The 17,782-nt window shown below is 44.1% G+C and overlaps 1 protein-coding gene across 2 annotated transcripts in view; it reads left to right on the forward strand.

Moving 5' to 3' along the window:
- The window catches only part of PKD1 (polycystin 1, transient receptor potential channel interacting), a 184,924-nt gene that overhangs the window by 30,249 nt on the left and 136,893 nt on the right, over nucleotides 1–17,782 (forward strand). For both annotated transcript variants that reach the window (XM_073648383.1, XM_073648384.1), the window contains exon 2: nucleotides 17,390–17,461. In XM_073648383.1, the coding sequence (XP_073504484.1) occupies nucleotides 17,390–17,461 (72 nt within the window). The remainder of the gene's footprint in view (nucleotides 1–17,389; nucleotides 17,462–17,782) is intronic.

Here is a 17,782-nt window from a genome sequence, read left to right on the forward strand (position 1 = left end):
TGGTGGTGCGGGGGGTCTAGTTCCTCAGTCCTATTTTATTAGTCCTGCTGGTCCGGTGGTGTAGTTCCTCATTCCCATTTTATTAGTCCCGGTGGTCCAGTGGACTAGTTCCGTCCCATTTTATTAGTCCAGGTGGTCCGGTGGTCTAGTTCCTCAGTCCCATTTTACTAGTCCTGGTGGTCTAGTGGTCTAGATCTAGCACAACCCATGTAATGGCCGAAGGTCGCTGTGCATATTTTGGGATGAGCTGAGACTTTTTATACTAAAATACATCTTATTTTGAAATTTGGTAATTTTTCGGGGTAGAGGAATATCAAAATTTACGGAGACAGATCCCACCCGCCACCTGCATCAGTGAACATAGCTTAGGAATTCGTCCAATGTCAGGACAGGGTTAATGTCAGATTCCAGCTGAACAAACAGAGGTAGGAATGGATAAAATAATATCCTCCGCTCACGAGCCGGAGCGTATTCCAAGCACCATGTGCGCCTTTGCAACCAACTGGCACGTTTCTGGGGCTGGAAAAGTGGCAAAAAAAGGAAAAAAAATTTGGCGGTTCCCGGACAGCAGACATATAACACTCGCTGCTGTCTCATAGACTTGTGTCTATATATGACAAGTCCTACTAACCCCACAGATATAACCATGTACCTATAAATGATTGGCGCTGGTACCTGGTGAGTGTCCTGTGGGATTTAGTCTCCACACCTCTTAACCCGTATAGAAGAAGTGGATGGTGCAACCACCTGCCCAGCTCTACCTCACCAGCCGCATAAGTGAAGGCGCTCGAAACCTTAAAAATGGGAAATTGTAAGGGTCTGAGGACTTTGACAAAGCCCAAATGTATGGCCGGATGACTGGGTCAGAGTATCTCCAAAAGCTGCAGGCGTTGTGGGGTGTCCCCAGTATATGGCAGGTCTTGTTGGGTGTTCCCTGTACACACCAGGTTTTGTGGGGTGTTCCAGATGGTATACTGTGGGTCTTGTGAGGGGTTCCCAGTATACGGCAGGTCTTGATTGATGGGTGTTCCCGGTATACGGCAGGTCTTGTGGGGTGTTCCCATTGTACGGTAGGTTTTTGATGAGATTTCTCGGAATACTGTAAGTCTTGTGGGCTGTTCTCGGTATATGGCACATATACTGTGGGTCTTGCGGGGTTCCTGGTATGTGACAGGTCTTGTGGGGTGTTCCCTTTATACAGCAGGTCTTGTGGGGTGTTCCCTTTATACAGCAGGTCTTGTGGGGTGTTCCCAGTATTCGTCAGACGAATAAGGTGCTGTGTCCTCGAAACACGTTGTTCCCCTCCTAGGGACATGTTGTGATTTTTAATTTTGGAATAAAAGGATTTATCGCATGTGGCACCGGATTTTACCTTCTTTATATATCCTTGCAAGTGTATACTGGACACTAATCCGTGAGCCTGGGATTCCTGTGAGTATCAGGTGATATGAGCTAATTATCTTTTTTTTTAGTCTTAGTGGGTGTTCCCGGTATATGGCAGGTCTTGTGGGGTGTTCCCAGTATATGACAGGTCTTGTGGGGTGTTCCCCGTATACTTTGGGATGTTCCCAGCATATGGAAGGTCTTGTGGGGTGTTCCCGGTATACGGTAGGTCTTGCGGGGTGTTCCCGATATATGGCAAGTCTTGTGGGGTGTTCTCGGTATACGCCAGGTCTTGTGTTGTATCTCTGGTATAAGTCTGGTCTTGTGGGGTGTTCCCCGTATACTGTAGGTCTTGTGGGGTGTTTCCTTTATACAGCAGGTCTTGTGGGGTGTTCCCGGTATACGGCAGGTCTTGTGGGATGTTCCCAGTATACGGCAGGTCTTGTGGGGTGTTCCTAGCATATGGCAGGTCTTGTGGGGGTGTTCCCAGTATACAGCAAGTCTTGTGGGGTGTTGCCGGTATACGGTTAGTCTTGTGGGGTGTTTCCGGTATACGGCAGGTCTTGTGGGGTGTTCCCGATATACGGCAGGTCTTGTGGGGTGTTCCCGGTATACGGCAGATCTTGTGGTGTATCTCCGGTATACGCCAGGTCTTGTGGGGTGTTTCCCGTATACGGCAGGTCTTGTGAGTTGTTCCTGGTATACTTCAGGTCTTCTGGGGTGTTCCTGGTATACGGCAGGTCCTGTGGGATGCTCCCAGCATATGGCAGGTCTTGTGGGTTGTTCCCGGTATACGGTAGGTCTTGCGGGGTGTTCCCGGTATACGGCAGGTCTTGTGGTGTATCTCTGGTATAAGTCAGGTCTTGTGGGGTGCTCCCCGTATACTGTAGGTCTTGTGGGGTGTTCCCTGTATACAGCAGGTCTTGTGGGGTGTTCCCGGTATACGGCAGGTCTTGTAGGGTGTTCCCTGTATATGGCAGGTCTTGTGGCGTGTTCCCGATATACTGTGGGTCTTGCGGGGTGTTTCTGGTATGTGGCAGGTTTTCTGGGGTGTTCCTTTTATACAGCTGGTCTTGTGGGGTGTTCCCTGTATACGGCAGGTCTTGTGGAGTGTTCCCTGTATATGGCAGGTCTTGTGGGGTGTTCCCGGTATACGGCAGGTCTTGTCGGGTGTTCCCTGTTTACGGCAGGTCTTGTGGGGTGTTCCCTGTACGGCAGGTCTTGTAGGGTGTTCCCTGTATATGCCAGTTCTTGTGGGGTGTTCCCTGTATACGGCAGGTCTTGTGAAGTGTTCCTGGTATACGGCAGTTCTTGTGGGGTGTTCCCGGTATACGACAGGTCTTGTCGGGTGTTCCCTGTTTACAGCAGGTCTTGTGGGGTGTTCCCTGTACGGCAGGTCTTGTGGGGTGTTCCCGGTATACGGCAGGTCTTGTGAGGTGTTCCTGGTATACGGCAGTTCTTGTGGGGTGTTCCCTGTATATGACAGGTCTTGTGGGGTGTTCCCTGTTTACGGCAGGTCTTGTGGGGTGTTCCCTGTACGGCAGGTCTTGTGGGGCGTTCCTGGTATACGGCAGTTCTTGTGGGGTGTTCCCGGTATATGACAGGTCTTGTGGGGTGTTCCCGGTATACGGCAGGTCTTGTGAGGTGTTCCTGGTATACGGCAGTTCTTGTGGGTGATCCCGGTATACGGCAGGTCTTGTGGGGTGTTCCCTGTTTACAGCAGGTCTTGTGGGGTGTTCCTGGTATACGGCAGTTCTTGTGGGGTGTTCCCGGTATATGACAGGTCTCGTGGGGTGTTCCCTTTATATGGCAGATGTTAAGTTCTGCTACCAAAGCTAAGGAAAGAGAGGAGATCTGTCCCTACTATAAGACTCAGCTGAATCCCTACGATGTAACAGGGAACCTGATCCTGCGATCAGACCTGCTAAAGTCCTAATCTAGTCTGTACGGAGACCTATAGATTTGGGGAGGGAATCCCTACAAGTACTAAGGACTGGGAGGAAAATGGGACACCTCCTAACAGAAATAGCAGCAGACAGACGAACAAACAAAATAGATAGAACCTAGAGGTCCGAAGACCAAGCAAACTAACAGAGTTAGATACAGAGCACAGGCTAGCTAGAAAGTAGATATACAATGAAGTCCAGCAAAGCCAGAAGGGCGGAGCAGGACTAAATAGGCCAACAAGGTCATGTGACCAGCAAAGGAAAAAAAACCTAACAGCAAGGTTCTAACAGTACCCCCCCTTCTAAGAGGATCCTCCGGATCCCCTAGGACCAGGCTTATCAGGAAATCTCCTGTGAAACGCTCTGATAAGTCTGGACGCGGAAACATCATCTGACCTCACCCAAGAGTTATCCTCGGGTCCGAAACCTTTCCAGGCCACAAGATACTGCAAACTACCTCTATACCGTCTAGAGTCAAGGATGCGAGAAATTTCATATTCCCCGTCCTCCACCACCGGAGGAACAGAGGCAGAGGCGTCACCATCCGACACAACAGCTTTTTTTAACAGAGAGACATGAAAGACCGGATTAATTCTCCAGGAGGTAGGAACCTCCAACCTAACAGCAGATTGGTTGACAACCTGAAGCACCTTAAAGGGCCCTACAAACTTGGGACCCAATTTCTTAGAAGGAATCCTCAACCGCAGATTCCTAGAGGACAACCAAACCATGTCACCAACAGCGAACAAAACCTCCTGTCGTTTCCTATCAAAGTAGTCTTTAGATTTTCTGTTGGCCTCCTGAAGATTACCACGCACATCCGTCCAAACTCTTTCCAAATCACCGGAAAAACTCTCCTCCTCAGGCACGGCAGATCCCAACTTGGAGAACGACCCAAACGACGGATGTCTCCCAGAACAACAAAAAAAAGGCGAACAACCAGCAGAAGAAGATGTATGATTGTTCAGAGCAAATTCGGCAAGTGGCAGAAACTCAGACCACCCCTCTTGATTGTCTGCCACAAAACAACGCAAGAACTGCTCAACATCCTGGTTTTTCCTTTCTGTCTGGCCATTAGATTCAGGATGATATCCGGACGAAAACGACAAATGAATTCCCAACCTGTCACAAAAGGCACGCCAAAAACGAGCCACGAACTGAGGACCCCTATCAGAAACAATGTCAGTAGGAACGCCATGAAGTCTGACAATTTCCTTGACAAAGGCCTTAGCGAGAGTTTTAGCGCAGGGCAGTTTGACGAAGGGAACCAAGTGACACATCTTGCTAAAACGGTCCACGACCACCCAGATGACAGTAAAACCCTCAGAGGGGGGAAGGTCAGTTATAAAGTCCATAGCCAAATGTGTCCAAGGAGCACTGGGGACCTCCAAAGGACAAAGCAACCCCGCAGCAGGAGTATGTGAGGACTTAGATCTAGCACATATAGTACATTGGCGCACCCACTTAATGACTTCCTTCTGCCATCCAGGCCACCAAAAACTGCGACCCACCAGTCTCTTGGTCTCAGAGATTCCGGGATGACCTGCCAACCGAGATTCGTGACACTCAACAAACAAATCTCTCCTAAAGGTCCCAGGCACAAACAACCTCCCATGAGGAGTGTTAGATGGGGCATTCTCCTGAGCTTTAAGAATCTCATCTTCCAAAACGGAGTCTAAAGCAGCTATCACAACACCTTCTTGTAAAATGTTTTCCTCTTTCTCAGCACCGACTATGGGAGAAAAACTGCGAGACAAGGCATCCGCCTTAACATTCTTAGTACCAGGGATGTAAGTAACGGAGAAATTAAACCGCGAGAAAAACAGTGCCCACCTAGCCTGACGGGCATTCAGGCGCTTGGCAGCGTCAAGATATATCAGATTTTTATGATCCGTAAGAACCTGAACGGGAAATTCCGCACCTTCCAAGAAGTGGCGCCAGTGTTCAAATGCGAGTTTAATAGCCAATAATTCCCGATTACCAATATCGTAATTCAATTCAGTCTCCGAAAATTTTTTTGAAAAAAATGCACAGGGATGTAATCCATCCCCGTTATCCTGAGACAATACTGCGCCAACCCCCACAGAGGAAGCATCAACCTCAACCAAAAACGGCCTAGTAACATCAGGCTGCATAAGGATGGGAGCAGAGGTGAACCTCTCCTTGAGATACACAAAAGCTTCAATGGCCTCAGAAGACCACTGAACCGCATCAGCACCTTTCCTGGTGAGATCAGTCAGAGGTTTGACAATACTAGAAAAATTTTTTATGAATTTTCTATAGTAATTGGCGAAACCCAAAAACCTCTGTATTGATTTCAAACCAATAGGCCTAGGCCATTCCTGCACAGCCTGAACCTTAACCGGATCCATCTCAAAACCTTTGCTGGAGATAATGTAGCCCAAAAAACTAATTCTCTGTACAGCGAACTCACATTTCTCCAGCTTAGCAAAAAGCGAATTGTCCATTAATAACTGTAATACCTCACGCACGCTCCGCCAATGAGACTCCAGATCTGGCGAATAAATCAAAATGTCATCCAAATACACAACCACATTTTTACCGATCAAAGGTCTAAGGATGTCATTAATCAGATTCTGAAAAAATGCAGGAGCATTAGTAAGACCAAAAGGCATAACCAGATTCTCAAAATGACCCACAGGAGTGTTAAAAGCAGTCTTCCATTCATCACCCTCCTTCATGCGCAACAGATTGTATGCCCCCTTAAGGTCAATTTTAGAGAACCACTTGGCCCCCAATAACTGGTTAAACAGATCAGGAATCAATGGCAGTGGGTAAGGATTGCGTACCGTAATTTTGTTAATCTCACGAAAATCCAGACAAGGACGTAAACCGCCGTCCTTTTTTTTTACAAAAAAAAATCCAACCGCCACAGGAGACTTAGAGGGCCTAATGTGACCGGCGGCCAAACTTGTCTGTATGTATTCCTCCAAAGCCTTCCTCTCAGGAATAGTAAGGTTAAATAAACGACTTTTAGGAAGAGTCGCTCCAGGGACAAATTCAATAGAACAATCATAGTCTCTATGGGGAGGCAAAACCTGCGATTCTTTCTCAGAAAAAACTCTCCAAAAATCCTGAATAGGAACAGGCAATTCTCCCCTATCCAAAGCTGCAATACGCCCGTTACAACACTTGTCATAACATTTATGGCTCCAGGATTTAATTTCACTGGTAGACCAATCCAGTACAGGATTGTGAAATTTCAACCAGGGCAAACCCAATATTACTGGAGAAGGCAAGTTATTCAACACTACCAAATCCAATTTCTCATGGTGAACACCATTAATAGTGAGAGGAAATTCACTGACCTTGAGAGTAATATTCTTCAAAGGGGAGCCATCCACAGAAACCACAGCAATGGGGGATGATAAAGGTTCAGGTTTTAAATTGAGTTTTTCCACGAATCCCCCATCAATAACATTCAGTGTAGACCCGCAATCAACAAACACCCGAAATTCCATTAATTTTTCCTGAGCAATCGTGGAAGCAGCTAAAAATATACCCTTGGAATTTAAACAGGCAATACGGGCGTGACTGACCATTTTTTTTTCTTTCTTCATACGAAGCTCACAGCCTTTAATCAAATGACCAGATTTTCCACAATAGAAACACAAGCCTTCTGAAAAACGACGGTGTTTTTCTTGAGAGCGAGGTGCCACCGATCCAATCTCCATCGGTTCACCACTGTTAGTACACACATTATCATAACCAGAAACTGACATAGCAGAGGATTTGCTCTCATTAACCCTAGCACGCAGTCTTCTGTCCACCCGTATAGCTAATTGCATAGCCTGTTGCAAATCCTCAGGTGTAGGATAAGCAATTAGCAGGTCTTTAACCTTTTCACTGAGCCCAGCAAGAAATAGACTTTTCAGAGCAGAATCGTTCCACCCTGTTTGAGTGGACCAACGACGAAAATGTGTACAATATTTTTCCATATTACCTGATCCTTGTTTTAAACGTCTCAACTCAGTCTCAGCTGATGCCACACGGTCAGGATCATCATATAATAGTCCTAAAGCAGAAAAAAAACTATCCACTGATCTGAAGCATGTATCACTAGGTTGCAAAGAAAAGGCCCACTCCTGAGGCTCTTTGCGCAAAAGTGACATTATGAACCCTACGCGCTGGGATTCATCCCCAGAGGACTTGGGTCTCAAACGAAAATACAATAAGCAAGCATTTTTAAATGAAAAAAATTCTCGATGTTCACCAAAAAATAAATCCGGCAAACATACCTTAGGCTCCAAGAAATATGCTCCAGGACAGTTACTCACGTGCTGACGGAGCTCGGCCACTTCCAGAGAGAGTCCCTGCAGGTGTTTAGCCAAATCCTGAACCGACACCATGATGGAACAAAAAAAAAATCTTTCCTTAGAGAATTTACAGGCTGGACTTACTGTTAAGTTCTGCTACCAAAGCTAAGGAAAGAGAGGAGATCTGTCCCTACTATAAGACTCAGCTGAATCCCTACGATGTAACAGGGAACCTGATCCTGCGATCAGACCTGCTAAAGTCCTAATCTAGTCTGTACGGAGACCTATAGATTTGGGGAGGGAATCCCTACAAGTACTAAGGACTGGGAGGAAAATGGGACACCTCCTAACAGAAATAGCAGCAGACAGACGAACAAACAAAATAGATAGAACCTAGAGGTCCGAAGACCAAGCAAACTAACAGAGTTAGATACAGAGCACAGGCTAGCTAGAAAGTAGATATACAATGAAGTCCAGCAAAGCCAGAAGGGCGGAGCAGGACTAAATAGGCCAACAAGGTCATGTGACCAGCAAAGGAAAAAAAACCTAACAGCAAGGTTCTAACAGCAGATATGCATTGCTTAGTAACTATCATAAGTGGTTGAAGGAAGGAGAGCCTGTGACTGGGCCATGGACACTCTGTGGTGATTGATTCACATGGAGGCTGCAGGCTAGCTTGTCTCCTCCAATCCCACAGACGTCCAATTGTAGCCTAAATTGATGCCTTTAGAGCTGTTATGTCCCTTCCTGTACACGGCAGAGCTGATTAGATGGCACGATGGGGGTGTAGATATTTTTTGGCTGTTCTTATTAATGTTATGGCTGATCAGTGGATGGCCATGGACAAGTGTGGTGCTGAAGGAAAACATACTTGTTTTTATAACTTTATACAGCCTTTGTAGATTAAGTTCCCTTTATGCAACCAAAAAGTCAGAACAATAACAAAGAGATGTCACATCACACTTAAAGGGAATGGACCTTTACTAACCCAGCAGGAAAAAATATCGGGGTAAGGTTATGCTTCCATTTTATATCATGGTCTCCGATTACTACCAAGTACTTTTGGGCTAAGCCCTGGAACTCGATAAAACTTGGTTTTATAAAAAAAATGTACATAAAATGAAGGTGGAATGAGTCTTTAAAGGGAGCTTATCACTTGCCATAAATATGTAATTTTTTTACCCAGTGTAAATGCCGCTGTTCTCCTGAATCCGACGATGTTTTTCTTTTCTTCCAGCGCTTCTCCATTCTTGAGATATGGCCCTCTATTCTCTGTATATAAAGCTAGTCTTTTAAGTGAAGTGGGCGTGGTCTTAAAGAAGACCTCACCCACTTGGCTGAAAAGCCTACATTTATATACAGGGAAGAGGGGGCCATAACTCAGGAACGGAGAGACGCAGAAACAAAAGAAAAACATTGTCGGATTCAGGAGAACAGCGGCATTTACACTGGGTAAAAAAATTACATATTTATTGTAAATGACAGGTCCTCTCTTTCGTATTTTGGACTATATTTATAGTGTTAATCTTTTCATCAAAAGTTTCCAGTAGTTGAAATCTCTCAAACCTTCCATTTGCTTCCCAGATATACAGTACAGACCAAAAGTTTTGGACACTCCTTCTCATTTAAAGATTTTTCTGTATTTTAATGACTTTGAAAATTGTACATTCACATTGAAGGCATCAAAACTATGAATTAACACATGTGGAATTATATACTTAACAAAAAAGTGTGAAACAACTGAAAATATGTCTTATATTCTAGGTTCTTCAAAGTAGCCACCTTTTGCTTTGATGACTGCTTTGCACACTCTTGGCATTCTCTTGATGAGATCAAGAGGTAGTCACCGGAAATGGTCTTCCAACAATCTTGAAGGAGTTCCCAGAGATACTTAGCACTTGTTGGCCCTTTTGCCTTCACTCTGCGGTCCAGCTCACCCCAAACCATCTCGATTGGGTTCAGGTCTGGTGACTGTGGAGGCCAGGTCATCTGGCGTAGCACCCCATCACTCTCCTTCTTGGTCAAATAGCCCTTACACAGCCTGGAGGTGTGTTTGGGGTTATTGTCCTGTTGAAAAATAAATGATGGTCCAACTAAACGCAAACCGGATGGAATAGCATGCCGCTGCAAGATGCTGTGGTAGCCATGCTGGTTCAGTATGCCTTCAATTTTGAATAAATTCCCAACAGTGTCACCAGCAAAGCCCCCCACACCATCACACCTCCTCCTCCATGCTTCACGGTGGGAACCAGGCATGTAGAGTCCATCCGTTCACCTTTTCTGTGTCGCACAAAGACACGGTGGTTGGAACCAAAGATCTCAAATTTGGACTCATCAGACCAAAGCATAGATTTCCGCTGGTCTAATGTCCATTCCTTGTGTTCTTTAGCCCAAACAAGTCTTTTCTGCTTGTTGCCTGTCCTTAGCAGTGGTTTCCTAGCAGCTATTTTACCATGAAGGCCTGCTGCACAAAGTCTCCTCTTAACAGTTGTTGTAGAGATGTGTCTGCTGCTAGAACTCTGTGTGGCATTGACCTGGTCTCTAATCTGAGCTGCTGTTAACCTGCGATTTCTGAGGCTGGTGACTCGGAGAAACTTATCCTCAGAAGCAGAGGTGACTCTTGGTCTTCCTTTCCTGGGGCGGTCCTCATGTGAGCCAGTTTCTTTGTAGCGCTTGATGGTTTTTGCAACTGCACTTGGGGACACTTTCAAAGTTTGCCCAATTTTTCACACTGACTGACCTTCATTTCTTAAAGTAATGATGGCCACTCGTTTTTCTTTACTTAGCTGCTTTTTTCTTGCCATAATACAAATTCTAACAATCTGTTCAGTAGGACTATCAGCTGTGTATCCACCAGACTTCTGCACAACACAACTGATGGTCCCAACCCCATTTATAAGGCAAGAAATCCCCCTTATTAAACCTGACAGGGCACACCTGTGAAGTGAAAACCATTTCCGGTGACTACCTCTTGAAGCTCATCAAGAGAATGCCAAGAGTGTGCAAAGCAGTCATCAAAGCAAAAGGTGGCTACTTTGAAGAACCTAGAATATAAGACATATTTTCAGTTGTTTCACACTTTTTTGTTAAGTATATAATTCCACATGTGTTAATTCATAGTTTTGATGCCTTCAGTGTGAATGTACAATTTTCATAGTCATGAAAATACAGAGAAATCTTTAAATGAGAAGGTGTGTCCAAACTTTTGGTCTGTACTGTAATACTTTGAATTCCTTTGATTTTGGCGCTGTATCACCAGCCTCTTGAAGGGTTTGAGTAATGTGAGACTTTACCTAATCAATGGTCTAATCTTCACCGGCCTTTTCAGTCAAAATCATGGATGCAAGATACTCTGGGACTGGCGAGCATGCTGGTTGTATTGGAGCACTTTCCAACGCCTCTCACCCTGAAACCCTCAAAATTATGATGTTTCCTCCCACCAGATCTTTATCACATTTCTTATTTCGGGTCTACTCACGTTTTTGGCAAGTGCAGATATTGTCATTTTAATTGCATGGGAACTCGGCATTGACTGCATGTAGATCAGGATTACATTTCTGATTAAAGGAAGGAAAAAAAGGCAGATGTACCCCAGAGGTGGTCCCTACAGGAGGGGCCGGTCCAGTGGAAAGGGTGTGGGGAAGGCGGTCCTGCTGGGACTGGTGACAATCTTGTTATTAGGGCACAGTATAGCAGTCATTCCAAGGCTCCTATACAGCAGATAGGTGATTGCTGAACTTGTGTCAGGCCCCGAGGCCCGGGATAGGGAGACCCATTATATGTTTTGTTCTTGGGTCCCCTCATTTGAGAGATAAAATGTGTGGCCAACTTCCTTCCTACCATCCCTCCCCTCTTCCTTTCTCTTTCTCGCTTAATCTCCTCTTTCTTTCTTTCTTTCTTTCTTTCTTTCTTTCTTTCTTTCTTTCTTTCTTTCTCTCTTTCTCTCTTTTTCAATTTTCTTTCCTTTAGCTCGTCTTACTTTCCTTCATTCCCTCCTACCCTCAAATTTTCTTTCCTTCTTTCCTTTCTTCCATACTCTTTTCTTCCATCCTTATTCCTTCTTTCCTTTCTGTTTTCCTTGATTTCTTCGATACTTTTTCTTTTTTCCTTCCAATTCTTACTCTCTATTCTTTCACTCTTTCGTCCTTCCTTACTGTCTTCAATGTTTCTTTCCTTGCTTCCTTACTCCTTTATTCCTCTTCCTTCCTTCTGCATTCATGTTACTTTTTCCTAATTTTCTTTCTTTCCTTCTTTGTTTCTTTCTTTCTTTTTCTCTCCTTCCATATGCATTCATTTCTTTCTTTTTCCTTTCTTTTCTATTTTTCCGTCTTTCTTTTTCCTTTCCTTCCTTTCCTCCTACTTTCGTTCATTCGCTCTAACTTATTCTTTCTCTCTTTGACCCTTCCCTAATTTCTTCAATTTTTCTTTCCTTCTTTCTTTTCCTTCTTTCTTTCTCTCTCTTTCGCTTTCTTTCTCTCTCTTTCCTATCTATCTATATATCTTTATCTGTCTATCTATCTGTCTATCTACATTTCTATCCATGTTCTTTGGAACTTTCTGCAGTAAACCTGATTCATATATATTTTTTTTACTTCCTGACTTTGGGAACGCAATGTCCTTTTATTATTTTTTTCCTTCTGTTCCCACAAGTTGCACAGTTCGATGCCAACTAAATATTTTACAAACGTCATAAACCCATTATTACCCCGCTAATCGCTCTTCTCACACATGTCTGTTGGATAATTGAGCTTATGTTTCTAGCGTTGATCTCCTTCTTTCACTCGTGCCGCGGGGTTTCAGTCACTCGGTGCCTATGGACGTTTCGGCTGTCGGCTGACCCATTGTTGAGCATTTATCACAGCTGGAAACTCTTCTCTTAACGGTCAATATAAGTATTATTCCTTTAAAGCCATATTTGTAATGTGTTTTCAACTTTGGGCTGACTTTAGGTTGGTTTTTGCCCTGCGGAGTACATTTTATGGTTGCAAAAATTGATTTATTGCCCACATAACATTGTCCATTTCATAAACTAAGGACTGTAGATGCAGTTGGTCTTCCTTAGGTTTAGGGACCAAGTGTGGGACCAGGTGTGCAAGCTCTTGGTCAGTAGCACCCCTATCAGGCAGACCCTTTAGGATAGCCCATTGCCAACTTCTCGCTATCCCAGTCTCGGAGCAGGCGCCCATCCTTTGCCTGTTGTATCCCGATGTTTCTGGAGTGACCGTCTTGGCTTCCTGTGGGTTAACAAATCCCATACACTGGGGAACCAGGCGGAATGCAGTGGGTAGGTGTTGTCTCCAGCTATTTTTGGGATTTGGAGTTGATGGTCCGAGGCCAGAATTACCTCACCGCCATCGCTGCATCCGTGGGAAAGTTTACACAACTTAAAATTTCTCAATAGTCCAGCAGGCTCTCCAGGGAGATTGCTCATTGACAGCACGCTTTCAGCCCTCTCCCATCCCGTCACTCAGAGAGATCCTCAACTTTCGAGAACGGTGTCTTCAGAAGGTGTTGAGTTCGATGAGGTCAGCGCCATAATTCTACATGAAACAGATGAAATACTTGTTGGCTTCCCCTGTGTGTGACCCATTATCAGTGGGACCTGCTCGTGAATCATTGTGGTTTGGTAATTTAATTTCCTTGTTGCTCATGACCTTACATTCATACATTTTCCTCCCGCATATCTTACATCATCTTAACGAAACATTTTAGGAGTTGTCCACTTTGGTGTTTAAAAGAACCCCAAGCTGATTAATTAAAATGTTTTCCTACAGCACCCCTACAGGAGAAAGGACGTATTACACTGTACTTGTCATTGGGCTGCCTGTATATTGCACAGACCTGTCATGTTCTCAGATAGAGATGAACTTTGTGGTCTTTGATGGAGCTCCAGAAGGAAGGATGGTCCTACATGTTTGCAACTCAACCGTATCCCTCTCTTCCTAAAGACTTCAGACCAGGCCATTTGTTTGCCAAGGAGCGCATGTTGCAGCAGAGGATGTTATCACTTACAACCTATCCACAGGATAGGTAATCAGTGTCTGATTGGTGAGGGACTGACCCACCGATCTCTGATGCTCCCATAGAGATCGAATGTTGTGGTAGTGTGCATGTTCGGCTGTATCATTCAAAAGGAGATCTTGGGACCTATTTTTTGTGATCAGTGGAGGACCCAGCTGTCAGACACTAACTGATCAGACACTTATTTCCTAACCTGTGGATAGGTGATAAGTGTGTGATGGATGGGGGACTGACCAGTGGTCTGTCTCTGATGGTCCCATAGTGTTTGATTGCTGCAGCAGGGCGCATGCGCTGTGTCATTCATAAGGAGATCTTAGGACCTGTTTCTTGTGATCAGTGGAGGACCCAGCTGGCAGACACTAACTGATCAGATAAGTATATGATGGGTGGAGAAATTACCTGTAGCCTATCTTCGTTGGTCCCATAGAGGTTGAACAGTGCCATAGTGCGAATGCGAAGCTGCACCACTAAAGAGGGGATCTCAGGGTCTTGGGGCCCAATTTTCATGAGCAGTGGAGAACCCAGCTGTCAGACACTAACTGATCTGACACCTATCCCGTGGATAGGCGATAAGTGTAAGATGAATGGGGGACGGACCAGTGGCCTATCTCCCATGGTCCCATAGAGTTACAATGGTAGAACACTGAGGATGAGAAGATTGTAATTCAAGAAGAGATCTGGGGACCCTGTTCTTGTGATCAGTGCATGATCCAGCTGTCGGACCCCAACTGATGAGACACTTATCTTGTGGATAGGCAATAAGTGTGTGATGAATGAGGGACTGACTGGTAGCTTTCCTCCGATGATCCCATAGAGTTTTAGGAGATCTCGGGACTTGATTCTCATGATCATTGGTGGAACCAGCTGTCAGATCCTAACTTTATGGTGGGACAGTGAGGATGCGAAGCTGGTAATTTAAGAAGAAATCTTGGTACCCGATTCTCTTGATCACTGGGTGATCCCCCTGTCTGACCCCAACTGTTCAGCTACTTATCCTGTGACTAGACCATTAGTGTTTTAAGGATGAGGGACTGACCGGTGGCCTCTCACCGATGGTCCCATAGAGTTTGAATGGTGTGGCATTATAGGAGATCTCGGGACCTGATTCTCGTGATCATTGGGGGACTCCGCTGTCAGATCCTAACTGATCAGACACCTATCCTTTAGCTAGTGTTTATCTGAAATGTAGGGAAATTTAATACCTGTTTTCAACAGAACGGAAAGTCTGACCATATCACAAATAAAGCTGGTTGACTCTTTCCCCAGATTTGATTTTCTTTTCCTTTTAAGAATAAGTATTCCTTTAAGAGCGGCCATAAACAGATTGATCTCCATTGAGAACGGTTAATTTATTACCCATTATTTACATAATTTGCAGAGAATGCTCCCACGTCTCCGGACTCCGGTGAGGCCTGCTACCTAATTATCCTACATCAGATACTGGTTTGTATGGGGTTAATTGCTTCTGAAGCTAATTAACCTAATTAGGCTTTTAGAAATCATGAGGAAGGAAGAGTTCCCGAAGGAGGAACATGCAAGGTCCATGCATATGTTACTGGTGGGATTCAGACATGAGACCTCCATTTTACTTAAAGGGAACCTGTCACGTTGAATATGGTTATAATCAAAAGATCATTTGTCCTATAAATTCAGATAAGGTTGCTGACACAACATAACTATTTCCATCAAAGAGTTTTGTCTCAATGTGCACAAAATATAGCTGGAGACTCAACTTAATTCAGCAAGGTATAAAGTTTATTATTAAAATATACATGAAGACTTACATATAAAAACGGCACCTCCAAACTGTGAGGGTATCTCGTATAGCACCTAACTTTAATTGCATATGTATATGTATAAATATACTGATTCCCTTAGGTACAATGAGAATAATATATATTGCTCTCTAATACAAATTATGAGGCAACAAATCAATATTGCAGATCATATAGTGTGCAAATATATACATCAGGTAACATACCAAAACAGGAATTCAATGCTGTAGCTGGAGTGGTGCAGAGCCCCTCGACCCCTACGCACGTTTCATTCAATGACTTCCTCAGGGGGCGTCTACGTTGAATATGGTGTCTAATTTGTGGGCCGCATGTTGTAGATGGAAAGGACCCGATTGATATATAGTTTTTTGGGGTGAATAGATTAAGTATTATTTTTATTTTATTATTTTTAATCCCTCTTCTTTATATGGTTAGGAGTCCAGTAGGAGGTCTTAATCAGTGATTGACAGCATGTTCTGTTTGACTGAGCTGTCAATCACTAATTAGGACCGCCTCCTGGACTCCTAAACACAGAATGAACAGGGATTTCAGTGAATAACGACTACCATAAGTGTTTGGGGTGAGCATGATCCAAATTTTGAACACATTCAAAAAATTTAACCAAGTAGGTGGAAAACCGTAAGTCAAGCTAAACAAGGTGGACTTTCCGATCCATCTGTATATTAGAATTTTCAAGTCCTGAAACTTTCTGATGAGTATCGAAGGGTTGGATTGGCCCATCCTCTGGGTGGTCCAGGCTTTTACACAATAATTGGCCCTAAAGGTCCAGCAGGAGACCCTTTTATTATTTACATTGGCATGATGGGTCGCCATATCTGCTACCAGGCCAGTTCATAGTGCTGAACAGTGAGGGTCTTGAGGTTTGGACCCCCACTGATTATGCCAGCAAAGTCACAGAGAACCCTTTTTAAGGTCAATAGAAACATATTGTTAACGCCTGCTTTATTGTGCCCGTTATTCCAAAATGTCCATCCAGTTGGCACAAAATAGTCCGATATTTGGCTGCAGTTATAGCAATGTTCAACAGTGTTGTCTTCAGATTGGGATTTATTTATTCTTCTATTTCCCATCTTCATAAATGGGTATTGTCGGATAGAACTTGTAAATACGAGCGGTTTTGCAATTTATTGCTTGTTAAAATTTTTAGCCGTTCTTGAGATATTAACACTTTTTTCTTTTGTTTACAGCCCGTTGCCTTGGAGACCGACGACCACTGCAAGGCAGGAACACACGCAGCAATTACAAGCTTTTTTCTGTTGAGCTTGTAAGCACTGTTTTAAAGGTGGACAGAGCCACTGTTCCCAGCCAGTGCTTACAAGCTAAACAGCAGCGGTGGTCGGTCTCCTAGGCAACGAGCTGTAAACTAAAGAAAAGTGTCAATATCTCAAAAACGGCTGCATATTTTAATGAGCAGTAAATTACAAAATTGCTCGTATTTACCTGCACTATCCAAAAATACCCATCAATAATGATGGGAAATAACCCCTTTAACAGAGGGCAGAGAAAGGGATAAGATGCTTTTACAGTCATCCTAGTGTAATCTCCGCCTTACTATTGTAGCTGCCGCCACCTCCTGGTGACAGACATGTTGTATACGGATCTTTTTTGGTTATTTTTACTTGCGTAAAACCACTTGCCCTGAATCTATGTAAAAGGGACATCTGAGATTGGAAAAAAGCTTTTCTTTTTATCCAGCACCTCTTATCCTTGGGATGAGTGTTGTATTGCTGTATCTACTTGTAATACCACATATAGCCCATGAAAAAGGGTGGCGCTATTGGAGAATATACTGATCTGCTTTTCTAACCCTATACAACCCCTTCATTTCCAGTGGTGAGTGATGGATGTCTGCAGCATATGGAGTACTTAACAGAAATGCCTATGCTATGTAATAATCTGTGGGATATCTGGAGGATTTCTGAGGGGATCATTCGTCCTTATAGTGGATTTATTATATTTCTTCTAGAGATCTATCAAACAACAGCTTAGAAACCCTGGACAGAAGACTGATAGAGCGGCTACAGAACCTGACGGAATTGTGAGTATATCGGTATTATAAGTGATTATACCGGGTTGTTGAAATTAACTATTTTTTGCCTCTAGATCAGGATGCTGGCATAAAACCAATTCATACTCTAGACCACCAGAAATTCTGATAATGCCCCCTTCCTGCCCTAGACCACCATAAATTGTAAAATTTACTTTTCGAATTATAACTTTGACCCCCTATGTTGTCCTAGGCCACCCAGGATATTAAAATTAGAGCCTTCCTAAAGCCATTTTATACGCTAGACCATCAGGAATGATGGAGTAAGCCCTTCTTGGCCCTAGATCACTATGGATGCAGATAATAACACCC

The sequence above is a fragment of the Phyllobates terribilis genome, unplaced genomic scaffold (genome assembly GCF_046119375.1).
Source record: "Phyllobates terribilis strain yellow unplaced genomic scaffold, ASM4611937v1 Scaffold_9__5_contigs__length_417890890, whole genome shotgun sequence".
Classification (NCBI taxonomy): domain Eukaryota; kingdom Metazoa; phylum Chordata; class Amphibia; order Anura; family Dendrobatidae; genus Phyllobates; species Phyllobates terribilis.